This window comes from Kogia breviceps, chromosome 17 (assembly GCF_026419965.1).
Source record: "Kogia breviceps isolate mKogBre1 chromosome 17, mKogBre1 haplotype 1, whole genome shotgun sequence".
NCBI lineage: Eukaryota > Metazoa > Chordata > Mammalia > Artiodactyla > Physeteridae > Kogia > Kogia breviceps.
Genome location: NC_081326.1, coordinates 16,948,631 through 16,962,898, shown reverse-complemented (window position 1 = coordinate 16,962,898; position 14,268 = coordinate 16,948,631). Strand labels below are relative to the sequence as shown.

The following is a 14,268-nucleotide window of genomic DNA, read 5'->3' as shown; positions in this document are numbered from 1 at the left end:
TTGAAGTTATCCAGACATTAGTAACCCACATCAAAACCAGGACGACTCAAGAAGTAATTCGAGTTTTCTGGCACTCCTGCCTCAACAATCTAGAATCTAGGGCACTGTTCTAAGGTGGTCCTCCTTTTTGGCTCGAAGGGTTTCTTTTTTTGTGATTTTTTTGGCTGTGGAAGCTGTTTGGCCACGCTGCGGATCTTGGCGAGCAGGTGATTACTGATCACTAGTGTTTTCCGGGCGAGACAGTGGCGCTAACCCCCTCCCCTTCCCCCCCCTTCCCCCTCCTCCTCCCAGGCTGGAAAGGTGCAGGATCCGCTAAACCGTGCTTCGCACAGTGGCGGCCGGAGCAGACGCGGGATGGTCGCGCGCCCCCAGCAGAGCAAAGGGGGGCAGCCAGAGAGCCTGGGGAAGGTACGGGTGGGGAATCGGGGTGCGGACACCACCTGGAAAGGGCAGAGGGTCAATTGGGCGAGGGAGGCATTTGCCGAGTGCAGGTGTGGAAGAGGCTGCCCCAGGCCCACCCTTTGCAGCCGAGGGGGCGGGGAGCCGGGCCGGAGACCCGGAGACTGCGGACGGGGCGCGGTCCTTGGGCGCTCGCTCACCCTCCTTCCCAAGGCCCCGGAGGACGGCCCCTCGCCCCGGGGCCCGGCCTGCAGGCGCCAGCACCGCAGCGCCCGCGGCGGCCGCCGCTGCGGCGGCCAGCCGGCCGCCAGGGGGCGGGAGCGGCGCCGCGAACAATGGCCGCGCTCGGCCACGGGCCTGCAAGAGGAAGAAGGGAGGGAGGGCCGGCGCGCGGCGCGGGTCTGCGGGGTCCGGGGGCGCGCGCGCTGGGCAGGCTAGGGAGCGAAAGCGGCTGCGTCGGCGGGGGCGCGCGGCGCGGGCCTGGGAGGGCGCGGCGGGAGCGCCGGGGAGGCGGGCGGAGGCGGGGGGAGGAGGCGGGGGGCGGGGAGCCGGAGGGGTGGAAGCCGGCAGCGGCGGCGGCGGCGGCGGCCGAGCGGGGTCAGTTCTCTGTAGTGTTTGCCAATGTTGGAGTCGTCTGCAAAGTGTCCCCGGCAAGAAGGTAAATACCCTTGTGGGGGGCGTCCGGGAGGCCCCGACTTCCGCCCCGCTGGCGGGGGAGACAGAGGGCGCTGGGGAGCCCTGCGGGTCCGCGGCGCGCGGCGAACCCCGAGAAGAGCGGCCCCTTCGCGGCCTCCTCTCCCCCGCGCCTTCCCTCCCTCCTCGGGCTCTCTCCGGGCGGGAGGGGGAGGGGAGGAGGATGGCGGGGGCTGGGGAGCCGGGGAGGAGACGAATGAATTGGGGGGGGGGGGGCGTGTGTGGAGGGAGTGGGACGACACAGGTGTCCAGAGGGGAGGAGCTGAGAGGAAGACGAGGATGCCGGTACAGACGGAGGGGGGAGGGCTGGGGGAGGGGGGGCAGGGACCCGGGAGGTGGGGTCGTTGGGGCCGCGGTGGGAACGGCCGGAAGAGGGGACCGCGGGTGGAGCGACGGTGCCGGAGAGAGAGGGGGAGGGTCCCTTTGGGGGGGAGGGCAGGACTCGGGAGGGGAGGGGGGCAGAGGAGGGGAGATGGCGGGAGGCCCATCCCTGGAGGGTCTGCGGGCCATGGGCCTGGGGGCGCAGGGGAAACGGCAGAGCGGGGGCGCGCCGGCGGCTGGTGGTGGTGGCTATTTCTGTATAATGGGCAAGTGATAAATACGTAACGCGCCGAAATGGGGAAGGTAGGTGGGGCAGAGGGGGCAAAATATATCCTATGACAGGCAAGTTCGGTCGTGGCTCTTACGAACTACTACGGTGAGGGCTCGGCTTAAAGGGGTGGTTGGCAGTTAATGACCTTGCCGAGGTGAAGGCAGTTGGGCGAAGAGACAGAGATCAGTTACAGAATCCGCTGTGCGAGGGCAGAGCCTCCAGCCCCTCGCGGGGCGGGCCGGGGACTGTGGGGATTGTGTCGAGGCGGGTGTTCCGCGGAGGCAACTGAGGAGACGCTGAGCTGGGATTCTTCGGGAGGGGGGCGGGGATAATGGCCTTGGGTTCTGGAAGTCCCTGGAAATATGTGCAGAATTTTGCACTTGCAGAGAATTTTTTTCGGAAAGGGTCTTTGCTTGGCGTGACGCGTCCCCCCGCCCCTTCCCCAAAAGGTTTAGAGCTGCTTGGGTAGAGAAGGACCGTTCACTTAGGGAAATGTACTGAAGGATTTTAAATTGGGTGGTTCCTCCAGAAAGGATAGAGACGATCTTTTTTAAAAGTGTTGTCACTGTTAGCTGAAAACCTTTATTTTTAATGTTTGATTACACAATTTTGGTGAACTTCTGAGCATTACTTCTCTTCTGATGCATCCTTGTGATTTAAGGGAGCATGATGAACGTTTGAAATCAAAATTGTGGTGGGCAGGCGGGTTAATAGTAACCTTGTAGGAGAAAAGATTGCAGCATTGTTCCTGGTGGCTATTTCTTCTCCGTCCTTGCTTTCTTAACATGATTCACACATACTGTTGTGAATTGAGCTGCAGTAGGAAAAAAAAATCTTTTTTAATAAAGCCATCAAAACCCAGACATTCTGCATCTCGATTGTTTTGTAAAATGACAAGTTTTTCATTTTTCAGTTTGCGTATATTTTACTGCAAAACAGATAACACATAGCACTTGAATCGTAGATTTGCTGTCGTTTGCAGCAGGCCTGTATTAGATTTATGAAACACTTAATCGCCAAACTATGTGATGTCTGTGGGTTTTTCTGTCCTGCTACGTTTTCAGCTCAAGACACCATTGCCACATTCTATTGCATGGCAGTGTAGTTGAAATTTATTCCCAAGTGATCATTAGTTGGTAGGATATAGTGCAGATTTCCTCACACATCACTAAACTTTTCCTTAAAAACCTGTGTTTTGTATTTGTAAAAATGTTGCTGTATAATCCAAGTATGTACTGTTAACTTCAGATATACTGCCACGTAATTTTTTTTTTTTAAGATTTAATTTTATTTATTTTTTGGCTGCGTTGGGTCTTCGTTGCTGCGTGCTGGCTTTCTCTAGTTGAGGCGAGCGGGAGCTACTCTTCGTTGCGGTTCGCGGGCTTCTCATTGCGGTGGCTTCTCATTGTGGAGCATGGGCTCTAGGCACACGGGCTTCAGTAGTTGTGGCGCACAGGCTCAGTAGTTGTGGCACACGGGCTTAGTTGTTCCGCGGCATGTGGGATATTCCCAGACCAGGGATGGAACCCATGTCTCCTGGATTGTCAGGCAGATTCTTATCCACTGCACCACCAGGGAAGTCCCTGCCATGTAATTTAAAAGTTTTAGTTTTTTATTTGGAAGTAACTTCAAGTTTACAGAAGAGTGCCAAGAATAAGAATAATACAGGGCTTCCCTTCCCTGGTGGCGCAGTGGTTGAGAGTACGCCTGCCGACGCAGGGGACCCGGGTTCGTGCCCCGTTCCGGGAAGATCCCACATGACGCGGAGTGGCCGGGCCTGTGGGCCATGGCCGCTGAGCCTGCGCGTCCGGAGCCTGTGCTCCGCAACGGGAGAGGCCACAGCAGTGAGAGGCCCGCGTACCACAAAAAAAAAAAAAAAAAAAAAGAATAATACAAAGAATACTCATGTATCCTTAACTCAGAGTCACCAATTTATCATTTGCTTTCTCTCTGTCACACACACGTAATATTTTTTTCCTGGATCATTTGAGGGTCAGTTATATACATCATGGTCTTTACTCCTACTTACTTCAGTATGGAAAACCATATAAATTTCACATTTTAGCTTACTTGGCTTGCCTGGGATGAAATTCTAGGAAGGAGTGGCTTGGTCTGATTTTCAACAAAGAATAAGAATATCAAAAATATCAAAGGTGTTCATCACCATTATTAGTATATAAATAATATAGGAATTGAGGCTGAGTGGTTTTCCTGTGTTAGGATCAGGTTCTGGAAGATATAATTGGCCACTGTGTTGGGGTTTTTTCCTTGTAGTTAACCTCCTCTTTACTTCTATTACTCTGTCTTCTTTTCTTTTGTATACTTTGAGCACTGGATATCTGATCATTTATGTATGCAGATCATAATAAAGAAAGGGGAAAAGTCTAGATATTGCAAAATTGGGTTTTATTAATATTAGACTGAATAGTGGGAGACAGGCATAGTATAATCAAATCATGTATAGATATATTTGTGCCTCTTCTAGATAGTCAAGAAAATATTAGATGAGTGTCTAGAATCCACAGTAATTATAATTTATATTTGTGTATGATTGATTTTGAAGAAATCCCTGAAGTTCTATATAGAATCCTTGCCATTATGTTGTTGTAGAGGTCAAGCCCTTTGTTAAGGAACATTTTTAAGGAGTCAAGCTTTTATTTATAGTTTAACATATTATGGAAAGAAGGGGACTTTGAACCAGACAAAACTGAGTTTTAATCCTAGCAATGTGACTGGGGAAGCAACCCAACTTCTAGAAAAATGGGGATAACACCTGCATCCCAAGGTGATGAGGGTTAAATGAGCTAATATAAAAATGGCAAAATATGGCACCTGGTATATATAAAATTGGGGTCTGGTAAATGTTAGTTTCCTTTTTTTCTTAGCTGATAGTATGTGGGGTTTTTCACTGGAATGGTTCATGGAGTGAGACTTATGTATACTTAGAATATTTCATAGGCTCTTACGAGATAGTAAAATTTATACTAAATTATTTTGATTTTCTTACATAAAAATAGTTTTGGGGGGTACCTACTTTTAAAAAGAAATGAAAATGAAAAGCTTTTTTAAAAACACTTTTTAAGGAGCCCATGAATTTTTTAGAGTAAGAAGCTTTGAGTTGGTATTTAGTTTTGTAGTAGTTTAGAGTGTAAGAATGGGGATAGTAAATGTTTTTGCTCTTCATATTGTCAGGTAAGACATTTAAGAGAGGATTGCCTGTCAGTCGTGGGATGGATGCAAATGTAAAATTTATAGATATGTTAATTTAATAATGCCATTTTATAAAGCAGGATTTAATTGTTGGGGATTTTATAGATTTAATTTTGCACAGCTTTCAATTAATCAGATGAGCAAATTGTAATTCATAATAAAAGCAGTGAGTGATATCAGCAGTACATTTCAGATACCTATTGGACCTTTAATTCTGCATGAGTGGCAAGTCTTCTCCAGTTAGTAGTGCCTTCTCTCCATAAACTGCCCTGCCTGTTTTCATTTAGTAGCTTGGAATCTGGAACTGCATGTTCTAATGTGCCTGACTGGATATCACTGTAGGGCATTTTTGGGACATGTGAATAGGTTTCTCTAAAAGTACACAGTTGTAATTGGAATGAATGGTAGCTGGAAACTTTTGACAAAAGAGGAAGAGGTGGATTTTATGAAACCGTGGGTAGTATAAAATGCTCTGCATTTTATTGATATGACTTGATATTTTATCAAATTCTTTTATTAAATATAGGACAGTAGACCTGGCATGTCTTTAAATAAGACATGAAATGTTAAAGAGATGTGCCACTGTGGGCATTCCAAATTGCCTGTGGTATAGTTATAATCTTTATATTGATATAGATCTAATACAACTTGTTTGTGGAAAAGAATATGTTCAGAATTTTTATCCAGTTACCTCACAGAGTGCTGTTACAGACATATTAGTTTCATGTTTTAACGTATACAGATTTTTATAATTGTGAAGGAAAGGCTTACGGAATATTTAAAATTGTAGGGTCAGTTTTGAGTGAATGTGTGCTTTCATTTGTGCTTCTTCATAACACTGCTTTTTGTATATCAGAAGATCAGAACTTTTAAAAAATGCCTACTTCTCAGGATCAGCCACTAGTATTACCAAAATCTAATATTGAAGAAACACATACAGGTCTATAGACAAGGATTTGTAATTTTTAGAGGCTTACATAAAATAAAAACAGAATGAGATTTCTCAAATTTGGTAAATTCTTACTAAATAATGTTAAATTCTGGAAAATAAGGGACATTAGATCACTGAGATGCTTTTAGTGGTTTGTTCATGTTTTCATGTCCAAATGAATTGTTTTCAATTAAAAAAACTGGTTAGGTTTGTAGTTTTAGTTGTAGATAGTGTATTTTAATACCATTTGACTAATGCTACACTTACTGATGTCATCTTTTGAATAGAATGTAAATGTTTAAGTTTCATAATTTACTCCTTTCAAATTCTAACGTTACTCATTTGCTCATGTTGAACAGGGAATTGCTTTTTTTTTTGGTCTACCTAAATATATTAATTAATACCATAGAATTATAGAATTTGAGTTGAACAGAAGTGTCTTATTTATTGTTACAAATTACCCCAGAAATTAAGAACTTAAAACAAATATTTATTACCTCAGTTTCTGTGGGTAGAAATCTGGGTGCAGCTTATCTGGGTGCTGTGGTTCAGGGTCTCTAAGGAGGTTGCAGGTAAGCTGTCTTTGGGGCTGTAGTCTCATCTGAAAGCTTGACCAGGGGAAGATCTGCTTCTGAGTCATTCATGTGACTTGGCAGGATTCAGTTCCTTGGTGGGTACTGGACAGAAAACCCCAGTTTCTGTTGGGCTGTTGGCCCAAGGTGTCCCTCAGTTCTTTGTCATGTAGGTCTGACCACAGGGCAGCTTACAGTATGACAGCCAGCTTCCCGCAGACCAAACAGGTGAGAGAACGACAGCAGGTGACACCCAGGAGGGAAATGATGGCCTTTTTATAACCCACTCTTGGAAGTGGTAGCTAATTATTTCTGCTGTATTCTATTTGTTGTTTGCCTACCAAAGGACTTACATTTACTTTTTAAAGATTAAAAAAAAAGAGGAAGAAAATAGAAGCAAGAGAAAGAACTCAAAGATACATAAAGCAATTTACCAAAGCTCAAAAGGTAATCTCCTGAAGGGACTTCCCTGGTGGAGCAGTGGTTAAGAAGCCGCCTGCCAATGCAGGGGACACAGGTTTGAGTCCTGGTCCGGGAAGATCCCACATGCCGCAGAGCAACTTAAGCCCGTGTGCGTCACAACTACTGAGCGTGTGCTCTAGAGCCCGCGAGCCACAACTACTGAAGCCCGTGTGCCACAGCTTCTGAAGCCCGTGCACGTCACAACTACTGAGCCTGTGCTGTAGAGCTCACGAGCCACAACTACTGAAGCCTGTGTGCCACAATTTCTGAAGCCCGTGCACCTAGAGCTCGTGCTCCACAACAAGAGAAGCCACCGCGATGAGAAGCCTGCACACCATAATGAAGAGCAGCCCCCGCTCTCAGCAACTAGAGAGAGCCCATGTGCAGTAGCGAGGACCCAATGCAGCCAAAAATTAAATAAATGAATAAATACATTTATATATAAAAAAGGTAATCTCCTGAAGCGCTTGGACTAAAACTTAAATTCACTGGTACTCAGGTCTTGTGCTATTTCTACAAATGCGATTCTCTTGGAAAATACAAAAATTGGTACAGATGGTGAGGTCACTATTGTAAGAAATAATTGAGGAGCTTCCCTGATGGCGCAGTGGTTAAGAATCCTCCTGCCAGTTTAGGAGACACGGGTTTGAGCCCTGGTCCAGGAAGATCCCACATGCCGCGGAGCAACTAAGCCCATGTGCCACAACTACTGAGTCTGCGCTCTCTAGGGCCCATGAGCCAAACTGCTGAGCCCGCATGCCAAACTACTGAAGACCGTGCTCCTAGAGCCCATGTTCCGCAACAAGAGAAGCCACCGCAATGAGAAGCCCACGCACCACAACAAAGAGTAGCCCCCACTCACCGCAACTAGAGAAAGCCCACCGCAGCAACGAAGACCCACCGCAGCCAAACATAAATAAATAATTTTTTTTAAAAGAAAGAAATAATTGAAAAATTTGAAAGTCATTTTGAATTGACTCTAGTTTGTCATCTTGAAAAAATTGTAGCCAAATATATATATATATATATATATATATACACACACACACACACACACACACACACACACACACACACACATATGTATATTCATATGCTATCTGTGTGTATATATGTATCTCCAGAACCTTTGCTTTTGAGGGAAAGTTCAGTATGAAAAATTTTATAGCATAAAAATTTCTACACAAGTGATTGGATTTAGCTCTTTTGGTATATGTCAAAATTGTGTTGTTGCTTTTTAGATAATTTTTTGGGGTGACTGTACATAATTTTTAATGTAACTTTTCCCATTACAAAATCCCATTATTTATTTATTTATTTGGGTTTTCCTGCCGTTCTTTGATATCTATTTTTAAATTAAGTGTAGAAAAACATTTGCTATATGAAAAGAAATACAACCATGGCGAGGAGGCTAGACCCATAAGGAAACAAATCCAAATGTAACAATCGGAAGTGTCAGGATGGTAATTTTCTTTTCAAAAATTCTATGTAAAACTTTGATATGCCTGCTGTTTTTATAATGATGATAATAAAATCAGAAACAGGAAAAAAATGCAACTAGGTAATCTTACTATGTGCTCTTTTCCATACTACCTAAGAGAATATGTGTGTGTTACATCTTCTTTAGGCTTAATTTATCTTATAGAGGAAGGGAACAAAGCTGTTTAAAACGTTACTGGAGCAAGGGAAGTATATATTAAATATTAATCTGAAACTTTTACATTGTTTTAACAGCTTCACTTTTGCTGAAATTGTCGTAGAACTCTGGAACCGGAAGGGACTTTGTGCAGCCTAGATCTGCACTGTCCAGTATGGTGGTCACTAGCCACAGGGTGGCTATTTAACTTTAAATAACATTAAAGAAAATTTAAAATTTACTTTCTCAGTTGTTCTAGCCACATTTCAAGTGCTCAGTAGCCACATGTGTCTAATGGCTACTGGTTTGGACAGCAGAGATATAGAACATGTTTATCATCATAGAAAGTTCTGTGCTGATTTAGATCTACTCCATTTTTTGTATTTGATTTTGGTCACGGGCATGTGTTTAAAGTGCTAATCATTGTGATTACCAACTAAGTTGAACTTATTTCTTCATTTTCATTTTCTAGTTTTTGGAGCCGTGAGGGGTACAGCAGTTTGGTCAATATTGTTTTAACATGCTTCAAATAAATCAGGTGAGTTTGTGTTAAGGCATGTCACACTTATATGGTGCTTGGGCCATAAATCGTGGAGCATTTTAACTCAGCTTTTGTATAACCATAACCTGACCACTGCTTTATAGAGCAGTTACATGCTATATATTCATCATAGGAAGACTGCAGGGCAGGTTGTGTAAGGATTATAGCGATAGTCCTGAAAGTTAAGTTTTAAGTGTGCAGAGCAGAAGATTTTTCTGTTCTTTTTGATGTCACATCTCCAGGACTTGTTGATGTGTTCAGAATGCTTACAGTTGTGATCTAGCTTCAGTAGGTGGCAGTTCTGCAGACCAAAAGCATTTCTAGTGACACATCTTGTGAAGTAGTTGTATCAGTGTGTTAAAAAAAGAGTCCTTTTCTAGGGCACTGGAAAAGGCTGGAAGGCTCTGCTAAATAAACTATAGCATACAATGCCGTAGACTCACTGTAGAAATATTTTTCTTAGGTCTTGACATTTCTGCAAGAACTTTATACATTTAATCTTATCCTTTCTGAACAAAAAGGGCATTGTATCATAACTATAATACTAGAAAGTACTTTGATTTATTTCACATTCGCAAATTAAGAGAGAAGAAAGTAATTTGATTGCAAGAAGTAGTTAATTCGTTTGTGATTTGAGGAAGTAATACATGACCCCTCCCAGCCCCTGCCCCATCCAGCTCACCTGGCCTAAGAAATCTCCAGTTCCTGTGTATCACACACCATCTCTAAGCAAATGACTTCTCAGTTTATACCTGGTCTAGACTTCTTTTCTGAGCTCCAGACTTAGGTAGCAGTTACCAACTTGATCTCTTAACTTGGATGTCTTTATGCATCTCAGACTTAAAGTGTGCCCAGGAAACAATCTAAATGCTTCAGTCAAACTACTAGACTCTTTCAGTTCCGAGGTTGAGCCAGGTCGTTCCAGCTTGACCTCTTCTCACCCACCCCATGCTTGGTTCACTTGACTCCCAGGCCTAGGATTTGCCTCATAGCACCCTGCCCTTCTATTTAATGACATCCTGACACTCAAAGTTGTATTAAAATATGTAATATTATTTAACGTCTGTCTTCCTTGTTAGATGTTGTGCTCCATGAAGGGAGTGACTTTGCTTGTTTACTGCTATATCCCCAGGTCCTAGAATAGTTCTTGTTGTATATGATTTTCATGTATTTGCTGAACAAGTGGATGAGTGGTGCTAGGGTTGTCACTAAAGCAAGGAGATCTCCATCCTTGTCAGCAGTAACCACGTAATTGTGTTGTCCGTTTTGGTATTATGTGATGCTGCTTTACACAAATGCCATTAATGTAAAATCTCTCCCTTATGCACAGCCGTTCTTTGATTTTCTCCTTGAACTAGACAATTTTCTTATGCCACAAATATTGCTTTCATCAGTGACGTTACTAACATGGGTGAAAAGGAATCATACTGTGCTTAGTGCTTCCTGTGCCTTCATGGTTGCTGCCAAGTCCCATTAGATGCATTGATGGAGCTTTATGAGATGTGACATACAAACTGTGATGTAGGTGTGAAGTTCCCCCCAAGTGACTGTACAGATACCTGCCATTAATTATATGGGTACAGTTATTCTACTATAGACAGATGGAAATGATCATTTTATGTCAGGCAACATCATTAAAATTATAGTTTATAGATTAGTCCTCATGAGGATTTGCTAACCCTCTGTGCTACTGGTTGTGTTGAACCAGGCACTGCAAACAGCTCCTAGGCAGCGTTCTGCGTGGCCACAGCAGCTCCCTGGGCTTTGGCTAGAAATTGTCCACGGTGCCTGGAGATATGCATGCTTTGCTTGTAACAGATATGTATTCCTTGGCTTGCTTCAGGACCCCCTCCTGACTAAGTTTTAAAAACTTTTCAAGTCTGAGGGGAAAAGCTAACCTAATTTGGAATAGTAGAAGTTATAGAGAAGACTTTGTTTTCATCCAGACTTGAAAGTCACATTGAATTCTTAAACATATGAGTGATTTTTATGTTTTATTATTTTCACAGTGACTGCTTTCCCATTAGAGGGTTCTCAAGGTAACTGTGAAAAGGCATGAAAAGGCAATTGAAGCTGACACTCATCTTGAAGCAGTTGAGATTTTTACTGCATAATTTTCAACACTGTCTTTAGGATTAATAAATAAATTTGGGGAGGTCTTTTGTTAATGCCTGAATAGTACTAGCAAATTATTCCATATGTGTTCCTAGAACTAATTAAAAACTAGGCTATTGAATACTAACTTACTTGATATCGTTTTTGATATTAATTCTGCCTGACATTATTATTAGGGAACATAGGAATGTTCCATGTTCGGCTACCATAATGACACTTCTGCCTTTAAATTGTGCTCCTCATTTTTACTTTTGCCTTTTAAGAGTGTGTGTTCTTATCCATGCACAATTCATGTAGAAAAATTAGGTGGTATAGATAAGTAAAAAGGAAACAAAAAATCACAAGTAATTCCACTATTCTTTTACAGAAACAATCACTGCTAACATTTTGGGGTGTATACTTCTAGATTTTTTTTCTATGCAGGTATGTTTTTATGTGAATATATGTTATTTAAAAAAACTGGGATTATGTAATACATAATATCTGAAGTGACTTAATCCATAATTTGGAAGTACTAAGATTTATTTAATCAAGTCCTTATTTGTTGGACAGATTTTGTATTATAGTTAGTGCCACAGTTAGTAATTTTTTTTTACATACACCTGTGTTCCTTTGTCCATTATTTTCTTGCAATTATTAGAAATGGAAATACTAGTCAAAGGAGTATGCAGATTTTAAAGATATTTGATGCATAAATACCCAAAATACAAAATTATATCTATTAGAAGTTTATCAGAATGCCTGTTTCCTTATTTCCTTGACAAATTTTCAGTCTCCGTTAATCTGTCTGACAAAAATTGATATTTTAATTTGCATTTCTATGATTTGCTTATATTTGTTCTTTTGTGTTTTGTCTTTTGTGAATTGCTTATATGTGTCCACTTGTCATCTTTACCTTTTATTTGTAAAAATTCTTTGGATTATATCCCCTTGAGAGTTTATAATCATTGGTTTGTATTTTTTTCATTCATTATTCAACAAGTAAATAATGGTAACCTATGTTTCTAGGGTACCACTAAGTAAGAGTTTGGTGTATCTTGACCTTTCTCCCTGATGATTAATTACAAGCCCCTAGGGAAAGGAAACTCATTTGAACATTAAGCCTGTAGCAAATATAAATTGAGAAGGCCCATGTGCTTTGAAATACTATTTAAAAATTAGTGACTGAAATAGGGCAAATATTATGGGATTAGTTGGTGAGGCATACTTGACCTGTCAGTGTGTCCTAAGGGGTTGGGAAGTCTATGTTAGGCAGCTGTAGCCTTGGGAGAGTCCAGCAGCCAGGGATTAACAGAGGTTTAAGTAGTGGTTCCTTTTAAAGAGGTTTGGTAATTGCTGTTAGGAACATGGAAACTAAGGGGAAGCTTTTTTTTTTTTTTTATAAATGTATTTATTTTATTTAATTTTGGGTGTGTTGTGTCTTCATTGCTGTGCGTGGGCTTTCTTTAGTTGCGGTGAGCAGGGGCTACCCTTTGTTGTGTTGCGTGGGCTTCTCATTGCGGGGGCTTCTCTTGCGGCAGAGCACGGGCTCTAGGCGTGCAGGCTTCAGTAGTTGTGGCTCGTGGGCTCTAGAGTGTAGGCTCACTAGTTGTGGCGCATGGCCTTAGTTGCTCTACGGCATGTGGGATCTTCCTGGTCCAGGGCTTGAACCCTGTCCCCTTTATTGGCTGACAGATTCTCAATCACTGAGCCACCAGGGAAGCCCTAAGGGGAAGCTTTAAGGCCTGAATCAAGTGGAGTAGGAGAACAGGGAGGACGACAGAACAATTTCAGTGCCAGAAGAGTGGAGAATTCTATAGGGCAAGAGGGAGCCAGGTGTTATACAGAAAGAATAAAGTTGTATCAAGGTGTACTGTAAAGTGTAAAGCCAGGGTTTGGTCATTAAGAAACAAAAAGCCTAGAGTTTAAGGGATAATGATACTATCCTACAGGTTTGTTGTGAGGAGTAATTGAGATAACAAAGGCCAAATGCTTAGTGTTGGTTCTAGTACTCTTGCTACTGCTGTTGATAGTACTATGACTGGTATTATTGCTATTGTTGCCCTGGAGATTGATGAGAAAGGAGGGCAGACATTTAAGTTGGTCGTTAGAGTAAGTAATTGTTTGGGGGAGTGAAGCACTTGGACATGTCTCACACCCAGGTCAGCTACAAGTGCCCTTCTCTTTCTTGCCATGTGCACTGGAAACTCTATCCTTTTCGCTTTTAAAAGCTGCTGATACTTACTCTTAGTTTTTCTCCAAGTCTGGCTTTGGAGTAGGATCTTTTTACAATCTGCCCATCTCTCTTGAAGTCATAGGATTTAGTGTACAGTTACTGGATTAAAAAAGTAGTAAACACAAGGAGGTTAAAATGTATAAGAAGGATGTTGGCTTTCTGCCATGTTGGCATAACAAGATTTATCCTCTTTGTAGCCAGCTTCCAAGATGGCCCCCAGTGATCTCTGCCTCCTGGTATTTACACCATTGTGTAATCCTCTCGCACATCTGTTTGTGTGGCCAATAGAATATGGTAGAAGTGATGGATCGTTTCCTAGGATAGGTTATAAAAGACATTGTGTCTTCTCCATCCTCCTCTCTCTCCCTCAGGGTCACCCTGCATTGCTGACTCTGAGAGTAGTTAGCTGCCATGTTGTGAATAGCCCACTGGAGAGGCCCACATGGTGAGAAATTGAGGCCTCCTGCCAACAGCTAACAAGGAACCAAGACCTTTAGCTAACTGTGTGACTGAGCCTTCTTGAAAGCAGATCCTCCAGCCCTTGTCAAGCTTCCAGCCCTACCTAGACCGCTCTCCATCAACATCTTGACTGCAACCCCATGAGAGATTCTGAGTCAGAACCACCCAGCCAAGCTGCTCCTTGATTGCTGAACCTTAGAAACTGTGTGAAAAAAATAAATGCTTATTTTTTAAGCCACTAAGTTGGGGGTAATGTATTATGCAGCAGTAATATTCTCTTTCTCCTTAAATAACTTGAGAACATATTAAATATGTGATCAGTGGTTTTTAGACATTGGATGACAGATGGCAGCAGGCTGTGATGCCTGAGAGAATAGGAACAAATGAGGTAAGCCCTTCTATTGCACCAGTTTACAGTAGAGCCTGGAAATTGTTTACAGGCT

At 42.8% G+C, this 14,268-nt stretch overlaps 1 protein-coding gene across 44 annotated transcripts in view; it reads left to right on the top strand.

The window, feature by feature from the left end:
- The first annotated feature begins 278 nt into the window (after positions 1-278).
- The window catches only part of STAU2 (staufen double-stranded RNA binding protein 2), a 287,834-nt gene continuing 273,844 nt past the window's right edge, over positions 279-14,268 (top strand). For 5 of the 44 annotated variants that reach the window (XM_067017242.1, XM_067017234.1, XM_067017226.1 and 2 more), the window contains exons 1-3: positions 952-1,057; positions 8,968-9,033; positions 11,519-11,574. Coding sequence is in view for 7 of the 44 variants with exons in the window: in XM_067017244.1 (XP_066873345.1) it covers positions 355-408 (54 nt within the window). In the remaining 37 variants the exon portion in view is untranslated. Of the gene's footprint in view, positions 409-938; positions 1,058-8,967; positions 9,034-11,045; positions 11,130-11,518; positions 11,575-14,268 lie in introns of those variants that run through there. The other 39 variants (XR_010837444.1, XR_010837441.1, XM_067017250.1 and 36 more) reach the window with 25 other exon arrangements.